Raw genomic sequence first — 22,879 nt, forward strand, 5'->3', positions numbered from 1 at the left:
AGAATACCAAAAGTGATGTTTCTAATGCTGCTTTTAGTTATAAAAATGCTAAAATACAGCAGAGAAGGTGGAACAGCATATTTAAAACAGTAGATAGCTTCCCCCCACAGTGGATTTCACACAAGAATCATCAAAACCCCCTATTTATAAATAAATGAATGCGGCGTGATTTAAAGAATGAAATCAGTAACACCTTATTTTACAAAATACGGATCCTTATACTTCATTTAAGTCTTAAAGGGATACAAATAGCCGCCCCTTTCAAAGAAGCTCATTTTTTAAGCTCCATAAACAAAAAGGAACCGGATAGCAGAATAAAATGTTTATTGTGTGAAAAAATATATATTTTTTATCTATAAATGTTTAAACGGTCCAAAAGGTTCTAAACCAAACATGAAAGAAACTGATTTCTGAATTTAAACTTCATACATTTTCAAGTCAACGAAAAAGAAAAGAGAGCAGCAAACAAACGATGTTCCTCTCGGTATGGCACGATCTTCACGCCATCATTACCGTATGTAGTGGTTCCAGAAGGAGGTGGAACAATGTTACTTCAGGTGTCCTCTCCACATATTCCATGATTAGAGGAGAAGACATTTACAAGATGCCTTTGGATCTTAGCTTTAATGGTTCTAGATAACATTCCCATATCTATCTTCTAGATGCAGATCACAGGGATGGACGTTAGGCCACAAAAATGGTGGACATCGTTGGGAGGTCCTTCAAAAAAAAAATTCAGTGGAAGTAAAGAATGATTGGCTCAACCACGTGGTCACTTTACTTGAGTAGAGAAAGATTGGTGCGTTGACTTCCCATTGTAGATACTTGGCCATCCACTAGTAATCCGCCGCAGGTCCTTCATGTGGTGCACCAAAGAACATCTAAGCACGCGTGTGGCCGGTATAGAAGAAAATTCATTGCTTCCATTTACCGTGAGTGGCTCCAAATAAATATTCATTCAAGATATATGAAAATAATAATAATAATAATAAAGAAAGGTGAAGAGTGTTCTGCAGCATTAAACGGTGTCAAAGTACTTAAGTTCTGTGCCGACGCTGGTGGCCATCAGCACTTTTGTCACAAAATCACTGGATATTCAGAAATGCACCCAATGACGAAGAATTGGGGTTCTTTTTAATGTCAGGGTCATCTTCCTCGGAAAACCATCACTTTGTCGATAGCAGAAAGATTCCCTATGATGCTTGCCTCGAAGTCACCGTCGTGGACTCCAGTTTGCCTAAAAGCTCCTGCTCCTGGATTGTTTTCCCAGTAATGGTGCCAATGGCCTCTGCTGTCTGCACCAAAGCCATATATATCCACCTACAAATAAAAAATAAATAAATAAAAAAAAAAGAATTATTTGTGCCACAAACAGGGTTTATGTCAGCACCAACTGCAATTCAGTACAGGTGGGACAATCAATAGCTGAGGATCTTCATAACCAAGTTTGCTAGAAGGGGTACCTTGCAGCGGGGTATAGATCTTTAAGGATCCACTAAAAGCCTTACGCAATTACATAAAGAGCTATGGATAGGTCAAAACGTTCCATAAAAAGTTCTTGGTAAATCCACGCCTAGCGCATCTAACAACAACAACCCTATAAGCAAGAGTCCCTTTTTGTCTATTTTACATATTAGGAGTTATGCAAGCCTTTTGGTGCTAAAAGGGATTAAAGGAGACTTCCCGCATATTTCCATGTTAAATGCACACTGGAGTTAATTTTGCATGAAATCAGGACATTCTTGCAGTTATTGGAATTAATAAATTGGATTTCGGTCTAGCTCCTCCCCCCAGCTGCCTCTGCTGAAAGCAGGAAGTATACTGCAGTACGCTTCCTGCAGACTGAAATCAATGACAATCGCAGCATCCAACCACATGTACGCTACCTAAACACTGATGTTTTGCTATATATATATATTTTTTTTTAATTGGCAAAAGATGATTAAAGGGGGTTAGTACCTTGTCACAGACATGAAGGGCAAATATCACACTGAGGAGTCCAGTTGAAGGGTATCGACCATGATTCAGCAGCCATTTATCATAGATGTATTTCATGAACTCTGGACTGTAGACCAGAATCTGTAACAGAAACAAAGATATAAGAAAGACAAGAAGTCGAATTATTCTGCAATATATCTTGGTATCAAATAGTGTGGTTTATTTGTAAATTCTCCTGTTTTTACTAATCCAACCGCCTATCCATTTTTACCTCCCGGCAGGTCAGGGTTCTCATACGGACTGGTTATAGGACCACTTGGTTGCCACCATCAGTGGTAACTACAATGGGGACTTTGTGAAGGATTAGCAGTTAATCAAGGCCACTTATAAAGTTCCAGCGCACATGGGTGATAAACAGAACGCATACAAGACAAACACAAAAGTAGCATAAATATTGCGTTAACGGTTATTTGATTATTTTGTTTAGAAATAAAAATCCACTTTTATTCTAGATTGTAAGTTCTACGAGCGGGGCTCTCCTTACTTCTTGTGTCTGTAAGTCAAAGTGTTAGGTTATATACTACTTGTTATGTCCCGTTTACTCATTGTACAGCATGGCGGAATATGATAGCGCTATATAAAACAAATAATAATAATGAGGTCCATAAAGCAGGCTTGGACTGGCCATCTGGCACACTCGCCAAAAACCATCGGTGACCCATAAAACCATTGTGCGCAGTCGCGCATTTCCAGCCGTCGGCCGCACATACGGCATCAGCCTGCTGCTGGATTTAAAGCGCCAGGGCCACACTGACATGATTAGTCATGGAACAACAACATGACGGATGGAATCATCTGTCCGGGGAAGAGGAACTGCGTAAGAGCCAAGTTGCTTACGTGGTGTGGTGAGCAGAAGGCAGAGGCTCGAGTGTTCTGCCAGGATTAGAAATTAAAAAATTTTTGTAATTTTTTGGCCAGAAATTACCGTTTCCTAGATTTTTCTTATAATATTATTATTATTATTATTAGTCCCTGCCGCACATCACAGGCAATCAGCAACTGAGGCACAACTTTCAGAAAACTTTTATGTAAAGCTTAATCCCTGAGCTCCAAGTGTCAAATCCGCAGCGATCCAACATGTGTACGTTAAGAACATACAATAATTACCTTCTCCTTGCTGATCCGGATTTTCCGCTGTACGGGAACATACGTGCTGCACAAGGGGGGAAGAAAGAATTCAGATGAGCGACAGCGTTATGTTAGGTTGCAATTATCAATATGTCCACTAGGCGGAGGCAAAACTCTTAGAATTCTTTGCAAGCGCAACTCTCGTCTAACTCCGTTTACGTTTCCTTTATAACGCACGTTATTGGTGGCGGTTTCCATGAGAGGGTGGTGGATAAGTGGAAAAGCCTCCCAGCAGAAGTGGTAGAGGGTAACACAGTGAGAGAAATTAAACATGCGCGGGATAGGCATATGGCTCCTGAATCTCAGACGTTTTAGGAGGCTTAAGTCTTTAAAGCAGGAATAATTAACAGGCTGGATGGGCTGAACGTGTAAAACAAGGTCATAGCAGATGTGATACACAGCAGTGCAGGGATTGTGACAGTGTGTGTGTGCAGCTGTGGGGACGACAGGTCTCGGTTGCGTATCGCCTTAGGCAGGAGACAGGCATGTGACTTGCAAATGAGGAATAAACATTCCTGATTCTGGTACATCCAGCAGATTTATCTCTCCAATTAATATAAAAATAAATATTCGAATTCAGTTGACCTGAGGTGACATCATCACAATACATCCAATGCAAATTATTCTACACTGTAATTTGCATACGACACCGCATAGCAATGTGAGTCACATCCTTTTGTCTCTCTTTTTAATGCTAAAATCTGTTTGGCGAGACATACGTGGGAAAAGTACAGGTTGCACAATAATTGAATTCAGATAATTGCAAAAAAAAAATGCTATGGGGTAGCATGGATACTTTCTAAAATATTGAAAACAAAAAAAAATTAATATTTTTTCAATTAAATAAATAAATATTCTGCTCACTGGGGCATTTGTGGAACAATTAGACCATAAAAGAAAATCTGTTTATGTGAATATCACCGCTTTACACAAAGCACTCGAAGGGGGCGCTGCCATAACTTTAATTCAGATACACTATATGGACAAAAGTATTGGGACACCTGACCATTACACCAACAGGGAGTTTGATGACATCACATTCTAAATACATAGACATTAATATGTAGATTTTCCTGATTTCAATAATTAAGTGGAGTCTCCCAATACTTTTGTCCATATAGTGGAGCACAATGCAAGGTCCATAAAGACACGGCTGGATGAGCTTGGGGTGGAAGAACTTGGCCGGCCGCACAGAGCCCTGACCTCAACCCCATCCAACACCTTTGGGATGAACTGGAACAGAGATTGGGAGATGGTCAGCTGTCCCAATACGTTTGTCCATATAGTGTATATATAGTGCTATTAAATAACAAAAAAATAATAATTCTTATGCGCATTATACATCCAACAGCCAGTTGGATGACTGTCTTCTAAAATGACCCATATTCCTAAAATGCATTGGAAAACATTGCCCATTCCAAATTCAGAGCAGGTATTGAGTATTACAAACCCATAGTGACATCCATGTGTTTTTAAAGCCTTATTGTAAAAAAAAATAAATATATACATTTTATATAAAAATCGTTAAATTAAAAATTGGAATGCACCCAAATAGACGGAAAGCATTTCCAGCATTGAGGTTTAACGCGTGCGTTGTGTCTGATACTAATTCTTCCTACCTCGCTGTAAAATAGAAAAAGTATTTCATAAACATCACAGCTTCATTAAGCAAAATCAGTAAACGAGCGCCTCCTAATTAAAGCGTAACAGATGCTGGGCTTGCTATTTGACGTGCCAGGAAGATTAATGGGCTTTTCTGTATTCTCCTACCCAAAGAAAATACACCCGGAGTATGTTTACGCAGCCACGGAAAAGGCTCGGATCCACTTACAAGTTGATAGATCCATTAGTGAGCGCGCTGACGATCCACTGAAGGTCGAGAGTCTTGAACGGGATAAGAACCATGCTGACGTTTTCCTGTAGTTCCTTGACACTCTCCGGGTATAGAAAGTGGTGAGTGGTTCTACTTCCGACATCATTCTCAAACTTGGCTGTAGGGGCATGGTTCATTCTAAAAAAAAATAATAAAAAAAAAATAAATAAAAAAAAATAAAAAAAAAATCAATAAATTAAATAAAAAATAAAAAAAAATAAATAAAAGAATTTTAATTACAAACAATTCCTAAAATAATTAACAATTGGGGTAGATTGGGGTTAAAAAAATATATATATATGGGAGGGCGAGGGGAAACCAGCTCAAATCGGTTTGAGATCATCTTCTCGACTACATTACATCAGCATTTTAACCAGTTAAAGCCAAAGTGCCCAAAAACCTCAAAAAGTTAAGTATTTGTGGCTTAATAACATTTTGGAATCTTCTCTCTCTTTTGATGGCGTCTTTAGCGCACACGCGCTGTCAGAATGACTTTTTATTGATTTATATAGCACCATGATATAGCATCCACTTTAACATTGAGTGATACATTTTATTTCTAAAGCCACCTCTTAAAAAGGTCTTCCATAAAAACATGGCGGCTCTAGCATAGCTCGGTTTGTTATGACATCATAGTTCTGCGGCTGCATCTTTCCGGTCACATTTGTGAATAACATACCAGGTACATTTACTAAAATGTAAACTATCATTGCCAAAAGGCTTTGTATACACTTACAGGGTTAAATTGGGGTATTTTCACCATCTGTTCTATTAATAAATGAATACAATGCAGCCTCAAAAAAAATAAAATAAAAAAAAAATTCTGCTTTCCTTTTGATTTTAATCTAAATACGTCGTGATCAAAATGAAAGCCGGGGATAAATTCTAACAATGGAATCACATAATTGCACCCGGAATTATTATTTTTATTTTTGACATGTTATTTTCTCCGTATTAAATTATAGTCTGAACAAAGGATTGCTGATTGGAGATCGAGTTCCTGCTCAAGTAAACTACTGGAAATTCTCCAAAGATTTAAAGTCTACGACGGTTTAACCCTTTGACTGCAAGAAACACAATAAAGTTTTTTTTTTTTTTTTAAATAAAAAAAAAATATGGAACCCATATATAGATTAGATTGGAAGTGGACCAGGGCATACACTAAAAATGGGGACTCGCTGACCTCTAGTCTGGATGGACTACATAGCAGGCAAAAATCTATTCCCCCTCTATAAAATTCCTAATACTGGAGAAAGATGGTACTAAAAGCTCAATTTTACGTTCTGATGCTTTATTGTTTGAGTCGCTGAGCACCGAGTTAGCCGAAGATGTCAACTCAAGACCCATTACATCAAGAAGTCACTAAAAAGCAATTACGACCAACTTGGCAAGGACCTTCTACATGATCTCAACAGTGGCCCTTAAGACTTATTAAACTGCCCAGGTCAACGGACACTTATATGAGATGGAGTCAGCACACGTCAAATTAACGGAGACCTCAAACACATCACTCACGAGCATACTTATCAAGATAAGCAAGCACTCAGGTAGACACCAAGAATGGCCGGACTCCACAGGTCCTACCAGTCCATTACCGGGCAGCAGAACTGCTGAAAAAAGGTTCGTATTTTGTGTTCTCACCTAAAAATAAAATCGTGGCGATCAATGTCGGGTCCGTAAAGAGAGTTCTTTAGGTTTCCAGAGTTTCCCACCACTGCGCAACTCCGGCAGCGGTATGGACCATGATCCACCAGGTCCAGATCGCTTGGAACAATTTCAAATAATTCCCGAATGACCTTGTTGATGTCCTTGGGATTTCTTTCCCCCTGAAGACGCTGTTTAATAAAAACAAAAAGCCAACCGAACTGTAATGATGATATTTTAGAAACGTTATTCTTCCATTGAGCAGTTAGAGAATGGTTAATATGTTTTCTTTAAAGCATCAATGTATTTGCATCAGGGCCTCCTCGTGATCGCCAGTCCTGCTCTGTCTCCACTACGCTACAGTATAGGTTGCGGTGGTCACGGGGGGGGGGATTTGCTACCAACCATGCCATAGGTGGTTGGCATTCTGTACATTTATAACATATGGGACTGGCACAGAAAAAAACCCAACTCTTGCATGATACAGAGTCTTAAAATCATGAAGCTTACTGGTTTCATGGACGTCTTCATCGGACATCATCTGACTTGACCCATATGTTAATTACAGCCAATACTGCTCCCATACACTCTGGGCGTCTGCTCCTCAAGACACCCCCATTGACTTTTGGTGGTTTGACGGGTAAAGCGGGTCATGTAATGCATAGAATATACGGCAAGAGAAGGTCACCTCACCAATTAAAGTATGGTAGGAGACGCGGTTGGCCACTCACAATGCACAGTTAAGTCAGCGTGCTCACATCTGTTTACGGAATAAAACCCAGAGCCCCCCCCTGACGTTCCGATTAAGGGCTTCCTATAGAGGAAGAAACATTTCCTGTTCCAAGTATAGCAAGAGCTAAAAGAACAGTCACCGGCATGCGAGAGACTCATTCCACATCAGTGGAGAGGATGCCTCCCATAGGACATCTGAAAACCTTGACTAAGCAAGACTATTGACCACTCTATGGCAGTCGCTGTCCAAACAATAGCTCCCCATGGAACGTCCCGTTTCAAACATAGAAGTTAAATGTCTAAATATTCTACAACCATTAGATACGTACATTAAATTTATCGGGACGTTATATTTTCCAATATTGAATTTGACCATGGACCACTTACCAGCCACCACTTGTACACGCTCTCGGGAATCACGTTGTTTTGCTTAGTCAACAGGGGAGGAATTGATAGATTGTATCGCTCATCGAACCAAAGAGAAACATCTGGCTCCGCCACGCAGGCTTCACAGCTGCACAGCCTCCTCGAAGAAGTGATGAATCTTCGGAATTGCTCGGAGAACCTGGAGAAATATTTTTCAGGGCTCCACGTGGCCAACCCGGAGCTCTGCGTGTAATTAAGAAAAACCGACGTGACTGTTATGGCAAAAAGCGTCAAGGTAACAGTGAAAAGTTTTAAATTTCTCTGCCTTAAGGCAACCATGTTTCGTTTTTTTTTCCTTCGGCGTCAGCACGTTTTAAATTTTTCCAAAGTTCTTCTAGAACAAACAAGCCAGGTTGGAATTATCCTGCTAAATACAGCAGAATCTCGTAGCGATTTTTTTTTTTTTTAAATGTCCTTTTGTAGAAATTTAAATCCGAATCGGGCTTTTCTGTGAAAGCTGGAGATTATTCTTCTCGTGCTGTAGATCAGAACGGATAGAAGTCATAATTCCTCATTTAAGCCGAGTTAGAGTTTATATTTGTCGGCGGTGTAGGTGGGAGAATAATCGGCGGCGGGAAAAAAAAAAAGCGATCCCTCTTTTATATCCAAAATGTGAAAGTCTGAAAATAAAGATTTTCTGTTGGAGTTTTCAAGATTAGGAGGTCCAGACAGATTCTCTTAGAGGATTCTCAACTGATACCTGCATGGAGACAGACACACAAAAAAAAAAAGTTAGTTCAATTGATTGTGTCAAACAAATTAAACATGTTAAAGGTGCTGTTCCACTTCAGTATTCAATAGATGCCTAAGTATTGGCTGGATGTATTTTTAGCCCCTTTTTGGGGCATGTGCACGCAGCAGAGACACTGATTTCACTGGGAGCACTTCCCTGCCACAGATTGACAGCTTCAAGCAGCCAATGTGTGCAGCAAAACCATAGACCATGGAGGAGACATTTTGCGGCAGCTCTGGAGCTTCAGCTTCTCCCTAAGCTAAAGTAATGTATTTCACGTGGCAGGTTTAAAGAATACACAGTGTGCTTCCATTTTTCTCCAAGAGGATGCCTGAGACACTGGAGACACTGGTCCCTTTAAATTCTAAGAAAGGGTCATACAAGATCCAACAATGGGAAGTGATACAATGTATACAACGTTAAAAGCTCTTTGTGTTGTAACCAACAGAATAGCAGACAAAAATTCTGCAGTTAAACCTTTGCGACAACAGAGGATGCGTAGGACAGGCAGATCTATACTGAAACAATGGTGGTAACGTTAACCATTTCAACTACTGTCTCCTTCTAGTAGCCTCTGGAATCACAGTTTTTGCCGGAAACTCGTTTGAATCTTACATCGTATTCTCAGTGTACAGCCCTGCGGAATATGAGGGTGCTATATATATATATATATATATATATATATATAAAAATCTAATTATAATATTCCTAATGAATCTATCTATTCAGTGGTTTTATGGTTTACCAGATTTAAGAAAATCGGAAAGCACAAAAGGAAGAAAATCTTCACAGCATTTAAACAGATTTAAAACCGGAAGCCGATAAAAAATCTGTTTCTTTTCCAACTTATACATGTGGATGCGGTCACCAAGATGGACACCTGGTTTAGAGGGATACAAAGGGGTTAAACGCGAAGGTAAATGATATATAATTTTTCTTTCCTTTACAACTCAGGATGGATTGGCTTACCCCATCTCAGTACTAAATCCGATCAGATGTGTGTATAATGTATGCTTCCTCTACTCCAATGTCCAGAATAAATCTTTATCTTGGAGCCGAGAAGAGATCTAAAAACAATATATGTTTCAACTAATTAAATCCCGTAAGAAAAATAATAGTGTCGTCACCGTCTGGTGACTTCACCGGGCGGAATTCAGTTTCAGACAAATAGTATTACTCTCAGGCACCCACGGCAGAGAACAGAGGGGTAACTCAGAGGTACGGCACAGATGGCAAACACATGCTGAAACCCAATAGGTCTGGAAGGTCAACAGGTTTTTTGGATTTGCATGGGCTCCGTTTAACCTAGAAACTGCTGGACTGGATGGAAGCAAACAGATGCCATACGTCTAGTGGTCTTCTTGACGTGGTGTGACCCACATGATCTGGGAATGATTACCATAGCTTAGGAACAAGGTGGGTGGATGATAAAATTTAAGGATATGGGGATGTGGCGCCAAGGATAGTAAACATAATGACGAGCGCAACAGGTTAAAAGTTAAAAAAATAAATAAAAATATAAGCATCTCGGCTGGACAGAGAAGACGCAGATGGACATCCGCTGTGTAAAATGCATCAGCGCCCCCTAGTGGTAGTAATGTACAGACAAGCTGGTCTTGTGACTTGGAAAGGAATTAGACAAGAGAAGGCCACATGCTTAGTTTTAAACATTAAAGTCTTTCTTGAAGAGGTGGAGACTTTTGCATTAGAGTGTGAATGGTGCCAGGGCGTCACTGAGACTCGTGTGACTTAGTGATCTACGCATGTATGCCACAGAGGAACCAAGCCCATGAAGACTTGGCTTTTTTTTTTGGTGGGTGAAGCGGGTTGACCTTTAGAGTCCGACAAGACTCCAGTGGTCCACCTCTTCAGATGTGAAAGGTGACAAAGAAGATCTAGCCCTCTTTCTTTATTTTACCAGGGAAGAAAGGGGCTAAAAATCCCTTTCTGAAGTGTGGCCCCAGAAGACATAGTCTGGGGGCCCATCTTGTACTTTTGTTCACTGACATAGATAAGCGCCATACTTCAGGCTTCTAACTTACCACTGGATCACTTTTAATGTAAGAACGTAAGAGAAGTGTAACATGTTTCTAGGACAAACAGCAAGGAAGTATGGGACAGGCATAGGGCTACCAAGAACATAGGTCAAGACCAAGGACCAAGCAAGGTTTGAAGCCTTACAACGGAAAAGAAGAAAAAAAAATGGAGCAGACTGGATGGGTGTTTACCTTAAAGCACTAAATCCTCTTTATAAAGCCAGATTTAATGGCAGGTATATGTCTTCATATTTATGTAAACCTTTCTGAATTGTATTCTTCTTTGGCAAAGCCTGCCTTTTACAAAAGCACACGTTTGGGCAACATAAACGCCTCAAACTAATGGGAGGTTTGATGGGAAAAATGTTTGCTATAAAACAAAAGCACAATTAGGTTTACTAATGTTATTCACGGATCCGCAAACATTCATAACTCATAGAAACCTGGATACGGCATCAGGCTATCAAAATGTTAATGAGACCTTTCAAGCAACTCTTAGAGGAAACGATTTGATGAAGGTTTCCGCAGGAATTCTTGGCATTTTTCCCCCCCTTTATTTTATTCTTAAACCAACCATGAGATGCCAAGTAACTGATGAATGCGTTTTAATCCATACTAGCATTAAAGGGACACTCCTGCCATCATATGGGCTTTAATGCATGTACCCGTTGCCAATGCATGGGGGGGGGTGTCCTGCAGAATCCACCCCATATGCATTTGCCCGTTTCTCCTTGCTCCTGGCAAGGGGGTATACTTACTACCAGTCAACTCAGGCGCTGGCCCATGAGCATTGGGGGCACTTTCTTGCCACCGATCAGCGGAGTAAAGCGATGGACCACAGAGGTGGGGTTTTAATGCAGTTCTGGACCTGCAGCTTCTCCCTAAGGAAAGCAATTTATTTTCATACCAACACGAAGGAGGTGGGGCGCTGTAGATATGGAGCTGCAGCTTCTACTGAAAGGTAGGTGGGAAAAGAGAGCAGAAGATTTAAAAAGGAAAATAAAAATTTAAAGGGGACATAGCAATCAATCATAACCATCGAAGTGCACATGGTGGCTGTAAGCTCCCTTCAATTCTCATCCAACGCAAATGTCAGAGCTTGAGGTTTAAATGCAAAAGAGTAAACGTGAGATGGGTTACACAGCTGGGTCCAAAGAATCTTTGGAAGAAAACCCTTCAGGAAAGACAATAGAAGACAGAATATGTCAGCAAGGATATGAAGAATGTCTTGCTGAGAATTTTGGGATGTTTTTTTTAGTCCATGGTCGAAACATGCTGGCAAAGCAGACCATGGTGCAGAAGAGAAAGGGAAGCCTAAACGATGGGCCACGTATTTTATGTAGATTTTAAACGTATGCATGGGACCTCCTTAGGTAGAGATCAGTCTCTGTTTAACAGCTATACCATGGACTTTATTATAGTGAACAATGGATGTCAAGCTAAGACTTTCTAGGATTTAAGAACCAAAGGAATATATAACTCCATCTCATTAAGTGTAAGGAGGACCAGGTCAACCAAGAGGTCCTTGGCCATCGTTGCCAGCTTCCCATAGCGTAAGTCGGCTACAAGTTAGTAGCCGATCCGGTTTTCAGTGTAAAGCAGGCTCCTTCAGTAAAAGTCTCTTGAGGAACCGTACCACCAGTCCCAACATGACAAACACGTTAGGATGCAAAATAACACATACTGTGTAGGGGAGCAACAGAACGATGGTAATAGAACGATGGTAAGGCTGGCTAAACACACAAATAGAGTTGTTTGCAGCTACCTCTGGCCAATGGAGCATCAAGCATGAAAAGTGAGGGCTCATGTGGTGGGGTCAATAGCTTAGAACACGGGGACCAACCGGAGGAAGAGACAGCCAACCAGAAATGTGCCTACAATGTGAATTTGGAATCCCGAGCATAGGCATCAAGGAGAACCCAGGGGAGTACGAGGTGGGTTATCGAGGCAAGGAACAGTTCTGCCGACGGCGCTATGATACAAAACGATAACATAGTAACAGGACCTGGGTCGTGTTGACAGGAAGCATATTTTTAAGTAACGCACAGCTATTTGTGAAGTTACCCCCTCTCATTTGCCTATTTCCTTTCATGTCGGGGTTTACCTGTTACATTCTATTACAATATCATTGTTTGTTGATCTTATCGTCTAAAGTTCACCACATCCTTTTAACAGCCCCGTATCGCAGAAGGATCGAATGAAAGTGAATTTGTGGAAAGCGCAATTAAAGCCTTATGCTGCTGAGTTCATCCAGAATGCAAACTCAGGTGGGGCGGACATTCCCTTACTTCAGAGTGTAGACCAAAGAGGTTGGTGACACCTTCGATATTTGAAGATATGAAACCCAGTACCGGGGATTAACCACAAAGTTTACCTTCAAGAAAAATAGTGGTCATACCCAGGAAGGACAAAAAACAAAAACAATGATACAGAGTGTCCTCCTCGCCCACTTTACTTTTTGAATTAACCCCTTAAGGACAATGGGCAGTGCCTAAACCCATGGAAAACAATGCATTTTGAGCCCGTACATGTACAGGCTTTGTCATTAAGGGGTTAAAGGACACCTAACAGGGGACACATTTTCAGCTGACCCCAAGATTCTGGAAATATTAACCCTTTGATCGTGGGGGCCCATTGTGAAGATTCTATGTAACGACTCGCCATACGTGTTACCCAAATGGCTCTAAAACAGTTGCATAGTTTGAAGAGGGGGGGCATCATATTATTTATACGCGCACTCACATCACACTCAGCCGCTAACTCACATAAAAAGATGGCCTGGAAGCAGCAGTAGTAGAGTTGTAGGAGATGTTGACTGGCAGTTAAAACAGGGTTTAGACCTATTACCAGTAAATCGGGCTGCCGTTTAATAGCACCAACAGACTCCATAGCGCTGTAGAGCGAGGCTGTACACGAACGTGACATATTTAAGCAGACAGAAGGCGCGGAGGTCTCCCAGCTCACAGGATAAGAGATTATCTAAATGAAACTGACATTCAGCAAATGCTATCATTTCATTCCACCCAATACATCTGCTAATTAGAAGCCCCTAATTAGCCGCTAATTGTCGAAAACAGTTCTTGTGAATTAGGGGGTGGAAGTGGCTGAGCTTCGTAATCAGACATTTACCGAACCGTCTGGGAATACGGACTCCGCGCCCGCAGCTCGCCCAGAAACGTGGGGAAAAAAAATAAATAACAGAATTACTGGAATGTCTCGCGGGGAATAAATACCGGCAGGTGCAGCGAGTCATCGGTGACAACATCACAAGAGAGCGCGAGGACTATAACCATTAGGAAATATGAATAACGTCCATACATCCAGAAGCCACTGCTGCGCCGCGGAATATGATGGCGCTATATAAATCAATAATAATAATAAAAAAAAACATATGATAAGACCCATTCGGCCCGTCTAGTCTGCTGTAAAGACCTTAATCAGTCGTTGGCCTCGACTTAGATTCAAGAGCCATATATGCCATACGTGCTTAAATTCCCTCACTGTATTACCCTCTACCATTTCCTCTGGGAGGCTGTTCCGCTTATCAACCACACCCTCAGTGAAGTCCAAGCAAACACAGGCATCCAAAAGTATATGGGGTTTCTAACATGTGCGTCCACGCTCTGTGTAACGGGAATTACTAGGAAGTCATCAGGAAATCATTACCTCATTTGGAAAGGACGTTAACTTCTTACTAACAAAATTCCAAAAGAACAGAAGGATACGATTTAAAAAATACCGTATTTACTGGATTATAAAACAACCCTCAAACTCTAAACACGCATGGGGTAGACAAATGGCTCCGGACACCCAGATGATTAAAGTCATATGTGGGATCATAATTATTAAAAATAATAGAGAGGGGGTTTGCAGATTCCGCTCATTGACTTAATGTTATGAAGGGGTTAACCCCAGTGAGTTTTTGCCGCAAATTCTTGCGATATACGTCGTTAGGTGTCTGCAAAAAGCATATTTAAATCGCTTTTTGAACTATACATTATGCAGGGTCAGCTCAGCCATTTCTATTACACAAAGTGAATTTGGGGCGCCCGCTTTAGAGAATAAGCCTCAGTGCAGTAGAAAGTGCTTGTAGTTTTATTTAGCGTGCAAGCAGGCACACTAAAAAACAACAAACAACTGCATTTGGTGCCAAGTATCTCCATTTTGAAACCAGAAATCTTGTTTAAAAATGCTTGTGTCAATCAAAGTTTTCTCCAAAAAAAATAAAAAAAAAAAATAAAAAAAAAACTTGTGTAAAATCAATAAAGCAACATAAGAAGCCATGAAGCAAGAAACCCAGAATGTCTTTTTTTTTTGTTTGCAATATTATGAAGGAACATGGAAGATTCCCCCACTGATTAGGGACTGGATAAGCCCTAAAGAGTTAAAAAAAAAAAAAGGCTCCAGCAACCGCGCAGCTACATGCCTGGGGGAATACATACTGGGGAGTTCCTATATAAATGGTGATATATATATATATATATATATATATATATATATATATATATATATATATATATACGTATATATATATATACCGTCTTCGAATTCTCCAGCTGCTGCGGAAGGAATATCTACTTTTATTATATTTGTTGCGCGGGAAATCCAATAGATCATCGCAAGGCAAGGAGATTTCTTTGTGTTAACCCTTTTAGTGCCAGGGTACAGCCCCCAGGAGTCCAGGCCAATTGATTTTGATGAGAATATATAAAGCTGTCTATATATATTTCCTTGTTTTTCTAAGAAAAACATTTTGTCCATTAAAATCACATGAATTTCAAAGGCGCAGGGTGACTAAGCTGTGCTGTAATTTGTCCATTGCTGGACATTAGATGGGTATAGGGGTCATTGAAAGGTCAAGAGCAGGTCAGGGCACTTTGATTTTAGTGGGCTTTGGCAGCTAAAACAGTTTTTTAGGTTGTCGGGTAGGTAGGACAGGCAGCACAGCTGATTGGTTAATCAGCTGTGCTGCGGCACGAGCGTTTGCGTGAACGTTTTGGGCGGGAAAACGTGCGCAGCTGATTGGTACAATCAGCTGGGTAAGCAGCACAAGCCAAGTTCAAATTTAAATGAATAACAGCGCGCAAAAGACATTTTTCTTACCTCAGCTGAAATTGCGAAAAGCTGCTCCAGAACGAGCGTCCCACCCTCCCTAAAAGTTTATGTATACTGTTGTAGCGTTTATGGGGGTAAAGGTCGCCTCTGGTTTGGGGTGGACAGAGGCTTGGTGGTTATTTAACAATCTGACTAAAGGAATGGTGGATTGTATTTGTTATATTTAATTGTTTGTGTGTTAATTTAAACGGTTAATGTTTGTTACGCCTCGTATACCCTCTAATAAAGCTACGGCCGCTTGTTATCCAATTAAAACTGTGTTTGTGGCTTTTTATCATTGTGTTAAGTTTATAATATGTACATGCAATGGACGATGGGTCAGAAATACAGCACAGACGGTGCTAATGACTGCGTAGGTCATAATCTGAAACAAGAGGGCCAGAGAGGCTGAGGTGTAATGTAAGGAAGTTTTACTTTACTGAAAAGGTGGTAGATAAGTGGAGCAGCCTCCCAGCAGCAGCGGTAGAGGCTATTACAGCGAGGGAAATGCTGAACCCGTCCCAAATTCTAGATGCAGATTTTATTTGCAAATCACAGCAACACGAATACCCGTTTTCCTGTACTGATAGAAGATGGTAGCGGACTAACCTTTCTACTTAACAGCGGGGTGGGGGGGGGTAATATTCACTTCTTCGATTTCTTGAAAGGGTTCATTTGGCCAAAATCTGCCATAGTGAAATCCACAAAGGGTTAAACACCATCTGGACCCCACTTTTCCTTTTCTCAATTTTAACCCCTTAAGGGCAATGGACGGTCCTTAAACCCATTGAAAGCAATGCATGTTGAGCCCGTACATGTACGGGCTTTGTCATTAAGGGGTTAAAATGGACAAGGGGGTTTGCGCTCAAAACCTTAACCACCCCCTATTCGTAACCTTGTCTTTTGTCTAGTGTGTGTAGGCTATGATGTCATATTATGCTTCCCCCAATCCCTGCAACCAATTCGACGTGATGCAATGGGATTTTCAGAACAGCACAGAGTCCCATAGAGAACAAACATAGCCTAGAACAAACATAGCCTAGAACGCCCAGGGGAAGGTGTGCTCGGCGCACAACTTTACGCAATCAAACCTTCGCAAGACAGAATAAAGTGAGCGATCTGCTAAGGTAGGTTAACAGGCTGTGAGCGTAACGAATGGTTTGTCCAGGTGGAAGAGGACCTTTGGACTATAATACGACCTCATAATAAGTATGTGCAAATAGGGTGGGTGCATGGTGTGGGACCCTGGAGGATCGGTAAATATACCTCGCGTGAGAATGCGGAAGATAAATCTTTAAGGACAGCGTCTTTAACGTTATCTTGCATCATAAGCAAACATGTTTAAAGGGACACTCCATTTAAACACCTAAAATAGCCGAGAGCTCCCTTCCAATGTTCATTATACACCCCCAATGCGTGGGGGTACCGGCAGAATCCAACCAATATGCATTTGCCCCTTTCCCCCCCACCACCTAGTGCAGGTATCACGTGATGACGTGAGATACTTACCCCCAGAGCTCGCTCGGTGTGCGTTCCGGTGGACGAGGCGCTCCTATTGTCAGCGGTGCCCTAAAAACAGGGGAGGCTGGAGCTGCAGCTTCTACTAAAAACAGCTATTTTTTATGTTTTGGCAGGTTTACAAAGTACTCTTATGCATTTTTGTTTAAAGGGCTGGCTGAGACCTCGGAGCGGCTCTTTAATTTTAAGTCGCTGGGAGACCGATGTGCCTAGCGTGCTTCCGGAGCACAGATCTACATCAGATTCTTAATAAAAGCATCTGAAATACGACCCCGGGACTTCCAGCAACGGAACACTTTGAATGTTAAAAGACTTACTCGCATATTTTTGGCTTTAGAAAAGTGCATTAAGTGCTTTACGTTAAAGGAGATTAGAACACAGTAGGATGAGGTTACACACATCAGCACCTGTGAACATGCAGGGACAGGCTGGAGGTGTTAAGTGAATCATGGGCAGCTATTGTTCGATGGCAGCTCCGAGCACGTAGCTAAAGTAATTAGAGACCACTGTGAACAGCTGTCCCGATCATGAGGGGAATGGAACAGCCTCCCAGCAGAAGTGGTAATACAGTGAGGGGATTTAAACATGCATGGGATAGGCATATGGCTCCTGAATCTAAGACTAGAAGGGCCGAATGGGTCTTAAGGGCTGGCAGTTTTTCTATCATAAAGGGGAGGAATCTTAACATTAGGTAAGAACATTAAAGAGATTTAGTAGATCATACCCGAGCCTAGCACCCAAGTCCCAACACCGCAGCTTTATAACTTGCTGCAACACAGCGGTTAATTATACAGGTACAGGGAGGCTCGTCCCGATCAAACGGAGTGTTCTGCCTCAACACATCCGCGGCAGACTTTGATTTTGTTTAGAAACGTGCAAAACGTCTCCTTACTTGGGGGGGGGGGTATTTTCTTAAAGAGACACCCCAGATCGTGTGCTTTAATGCATACGATAGCCGAGAGGTTCCTTTTAATCTCCATGGTGATCCCCTGCATGGGGGGGGGTTCTGCAGCCAATCAATGGCAAGAAACTTCAGAAAACACAGAGGAAGCGAGGAGCTGCAGCTTCTCCAGAAAGCGGTTTTATTATTATTAATATATTATTAATATTATTATTATTATGCTCAAAAAGTACAAGCTCTCTTACCGCCTTACTGTGGAATATTAGCACATCGACATCTGTGTCGTTCCATTTCTGTTAATCTTATAATTCTAATAATTTGCCATTTTATCATTAATATAAATACTGGTTCGATTTCACTAATTAAACGAATAAATGTATTTTATCTACGCGCTTTGACGGATAACTAAGTCTTCTGCCGCGGCCGCTCACTTTATTGATAAGGAAAACGGATGTAGCCGTAAGAGCCCGGGAGAAGTCTCCAGGGGTCGTCTTCATCGCAGGTTGATACCTTTTATTGAGCCAACATACGAAAAGATGTGACGTTTTTGGGACCTCAGAGGTCTCTTCTTCAGCTGGAATCTAAAGGATTCTGAAAAAGAGACCAAAAGTGTACGCAGCATTGCATTTTTTTTTCCTATATTAGGTCGATAAACGATTCTATACATGTTAGGCTACGTTGAGTTGTCCTACACAGTAAATACAACTCTGTTATGATTTGTTCAACCCCTCTGGCACTCGCGGTGTTAAATGATGGGATAAAAACATTTAAATACAGAAAGGGATTTAACAAACTAATAATGCTGTCTAAGCCCATTGACCACGGGCTGCCTTGCCCCACAGGTCAAGTTCTTCAAACAAGGGGGTCCAAGTCGACTGGATGTGAGTAGTAGAGCAGCAGTCGAACCATGCACGAGCAAGGCAAGTGTGTGTGTTAGTATGTGTTAGGGTGTATGCATGAGTTAGTATGTGTTAGTGTGTGTGAGTGTGTTACGGGAAGCAGAGGCAAAAGGGGCCGCTTGGCTTTACCTCCAGGCCAGAAGGTGCCAAAGATTATGAAACTTATAAAAGCTTATTTGAGTTTCTGTCATCTATGCAAAGCAGAAACATCAAAAGTTCCAAGTTCTAAAATAAAAAGCAGATGTATGGCGTAAAGAAAAAATAATAATTAAAAGCTGCAGTTGGAAACGTGGCTAAGGGTTGGTGACTTTAACTATTAATTGCTATTTTTTTAATTATCATTTAACCAGAAAAATGTACGTTATTGAAATAATTTAGAAACCCGTGTTTTTGCTCTTTCTATACACATTATTGTGACTTTTGATGCTATAGAACCCTGTGATACCCTCATACCCAGCAAACATTTCAGGCTCCTAGGAAAATATCAGAGAGACAGAGGGATTTTGGTAACAAAGGGACTGTCCGTCAGAAACAGGGACACTTGTATGGCATGTACAGCATTTCTTGGACGTGTATAACAACGGATACACCAATTATCTATACCTGGGAACTTCTGGGCTCTGGCTACCCGGAACCTTCCCTTGCAGGACACGGCCAAGACTGCACACTGATATCAAGGGGCAGTCCTGTGATGCCGGTTGGAGGTCCCCCTGCCGTCAGTGGGAGGTCCCGTGATGTCAGTGGGCATTCCCGCTGTTGTCGGGGGCATTCCCACTGACATCAGTGTGAAAATGGGCGGGGCGTGTCAAGACCCCGCTCCCGCGTCCCAGAGAACCGGTGCCCACCCGGCAAACTTCGGGTCAAACCCGGAGAGTTCCCAGGTATGCAATTATCCCACCCCACCTGATTTACTATAATACCTGGGAACTTCTCAGGTTAGGCTACTTGGAGCTCCCTCTTTCTCTCCTGGACGGGAGTGGTTTTCTGTGGGGGTGGGTGTAGCCCCAGTCATCATTTAGTGGGCAGAAACTGGGCGGGGTAAGAAAAATGGGGCAGGGAGTGGGCATGGTCGCACCTGGAGACCCTGGGGAATAATCGCTTTTCCCGGAGACTCCAAGTCAAACCTAGAGAGTTCCAAGGTACGCTTACTAGATGTCCAAGGTATATACAACCAATTAGAGCTGGGATGTTCGCCCTGTTTATCATCTATTGGCTACACACAGTTCTAACTTGGAACAATGCCTCAGATTCTTCAAATTTAATATATTTTGATCAATATGAGAAAGTGAAATAGGTTTGCCAATGTCTGATTAAACCCCTGGCACCATCCAGAGCTCCCCGCTGTCCTTTTAGGATACATTCTGATATGTTCCAGTTCTTTCTGCATTTTAATCATGTCATCCACTCGATTTTGTGGCTCGCGGACTAATCAAACTTGGAAAGGCCGTTTCCTCTTGGAATGGAGCAGATCTGAAAGGCATCCATCTGATTTGTGACCAAAGAAACAAGCCAACAAATATCTGACCGCTAAAGGCTGTTAATTTCATGATATTCTATTTATTTACTATCTTTATATTAAAAATATTTAACCACACGATGGATCCACGCTAAAATGTGGGGAAAAAAGTCTCTTTAATTAAATATATTATTGCCTCAAAAATAAGATTTATTAGGTCAATCGTTGTTACCTCTTCTACTTGACGTTGACTTAGATGATCGGCTAGCGGGGCCTGGTAAGATCACTAAGAAAGAGAAAGAAATCAAAATTTCCCACGGAGAAAATGAATAAAAAAAAATGAAAATAAATTCTGGGGTAACGCAAAATGAAAATGTTTCTGGTGTATCTTTACATTTTTTGTGATCTAGAGCGGAACGGGACATGGGTGACGCGGAATCGAAGGAAGATAATGAGAGGTGGATGGAAAGTAATGTCCTCAACATTCTATTGTCTACAGATCGCTCTTTATGCAACTATGGTTGGCCCCTACGCAGTTGGTTGGTTGGTATCTACAGGGCCACTCCTTGTTGGTCCATGCTCTGGTCATTGGTCTTTGTATCACTAATGCGCTTTTCTATAGGTTGAAACCTATGTAACAGACACATTCACAGCATTATATATGGACTGGGAATGTGGTTTAGAAGAGGATCGGGTTGGACTTGGATGGCATTTTCTTCTCAGGATCGCATATACTGGTACAAAAAAAAAAGAAAAAAAAGGCAGAAGGAGTAAAAGGATCTGCGTCCTGGAGGAGCAAATTCTCCACCTCCAGGAATGTGATAATTTATCCCCTCTGCCTCTTCTCTTCATACTCAGGGAGAGCTGCCAAGTGCTCTAAATGAAGCCTGTTCAACGATCCTGAGATCTGAACCTGTTTGGAAGGTCGGGAATGAAAAAACACAGAAAAAAAAAAGGAAAAGAAAAAAAAATTGGATTTTGTTCAGAAACCAAGACTCCAGAGACAGGTGGATTCCATCCCGACCGACTCCTCCAAACTACACAACGGCAACGCAGAAAGAAATATGTCTGCAGCGGCTGCTCAAGTTCTAGAAACTCATGTTTTTGCTTTTTTTTTGGTTTATTTTTGCTGTATGAGTATCCAATTATCACTCCCACCGACACAAAGAATGCTAACCTTCTGGGTGTTCTAAAAGGATTACTGTAATCTCATGTTAACCTTTTAAATGCCAAAGTAGTTAACAGGAGTAAGGAGTCTACTCCTCTGTTAAAATTAATTAACGGCGTGAAGACGCAGCCTGCTGGGCTTTCCAAGCTGGCTTTCCCTGCCCAGATATTTATTGCTATTTTACAGGTCAGAGGGTATCCCAAACCGGCCCTTAAATTGGGGGCAGCTAGCCAGGACTGTACCCCAAAATCCTGACTGTCTCATGAAAAATAGGACTATTGGGAGAATCTGGAAGGGAGCATATCTTTTGGGTCATACATGCATACGCCTTGTTTTTTTTTTTGTTTTTTTTTTACATATGTGTATATGTTATTTACATGTCCCCAACATGTTGTGGAGGCTGGTACCTACACACTGGGGATATTTTTTGGGCTGACTTCTAGCAACGCCATATAGTCCAGGTGCCCTAGACAGCTGCTCGATTCCCCTGGCACTAAGATAGGTTTTTTCCATTATTGCTTAGTTATTATTAACTCAATTTTTCCTAGATTCTCATGTAAAATACATATTTACATTTTTGAGAGGAAATTCTAATAGAATCTAGAACTCTTAAAACAATCAGTTTTTGGAATTGCTACTAAACGGTGCTGTCATTTTTTTTGTCATGAAATATATAGACCTGCTGTTATCTGGATCCTCCCGTTAAGTTATCTCTTATTGTTGTCAAGTTGCTGATTCCTGTTGATTACCGGTAATAAGATCCTTGGTGGCCCTGTCCCTGTATCACACAGATCTCTTTTAACCCCTGTATGAAAATCCCCCAAACAATGAAACTTTTTTGAGGGGAAAAAAGCCGAAACCTATACCTAGTTTTACAAAATTAACTCATTCACGTACATCACATACGGTATATAACTTTTGATTACATAACCGTGATATGTATGTACTGCCTTAAATACTAAGTCAGAAATGTCATGTGACACACATGACCTCAGACTGAATTCATAAACTATACGAATATCTAAAAGGAATGCAGGAGAGACATGATGTCATCAGAATGCATTCGTAACGTTTCACCTCGAGTAACCTCGGCCTTCGCGTCTTTCCCGCGCCTATAGGAAATATTCTGTTGTATATGAAGCCAGATCTGTTATTTCTGCCCCCTTATAAACGCACGGAGGGATTCGTAAGCACGGGAGGGCAGATCTCTGGGGCAGAATTGTTGAGTGGTTCCTGGCTACAGAAATTAGCATCTGAGTAGTCAGGCAATGCT

The 22,879-nt window shown here is 41.4% G+C and overlaps 1 protein-coding gene across 1 annotated transcript in view; it reads right to left on the minus strand.

Moving 5' to 3' along the window:
* Window positions 1-344: 344 nt before the first annotated feature.
* ST3GAL1 (ST3 beta-galactoside alpha-2,3-sialyltransferase 1) overlaps window positions 345-22,879 on the minus strand; it is a 42,319-nt gene continuing 19,784 nt past the window's right edge. The window contains exons 2-7 of the mRNA XM_053466712.1: window positions 7,763-8,501; window positions 6,641-6,834; window positions 4,958-5,137; window positions 3,106-3,151; window positions 1,960-2,079; window positions 345-1,320 (exon numbers count right to left, since the gene is read on the minus strand). Of these exons, the coding sequence (XP_053322687.1) occupies window positions 1,147-1,320; window positions 1,960-2,079; window positions 3,106-3,151; window positions 4,958-5,137; window positions 6,641-6,834; window positions 7,763-8,080 (1,032 nt within the window). The 5' untranslated portion in view covers window positions 8,081-8,501 and the 3' untranslated portion in view covers window positions 345-1,146. The remainder of the gene's footprint in view (window positions 1,321-1,959; window positions 2,080-3,105; window positions 3,152-4,957; window positions 5,138-6,640; window positions 6,835-7,762; window positions 8,502-22,879) is intronic.

Source organism: Spea bombifrons, chromosome 5 (assembly GCF_027358695.1).
Source record: "Spea bombifrons isolate aSpeBom1 chromosome 5, aSpeBom1.2.pri, whole genome shotgun sequence".
NCBI classification, from domain to species: domain Eukaryota; kingdom Metazoa; phylum Chordata; class Amphibia; order Anura; family Pelobatidae; genus Spea; species Spea bombifrons.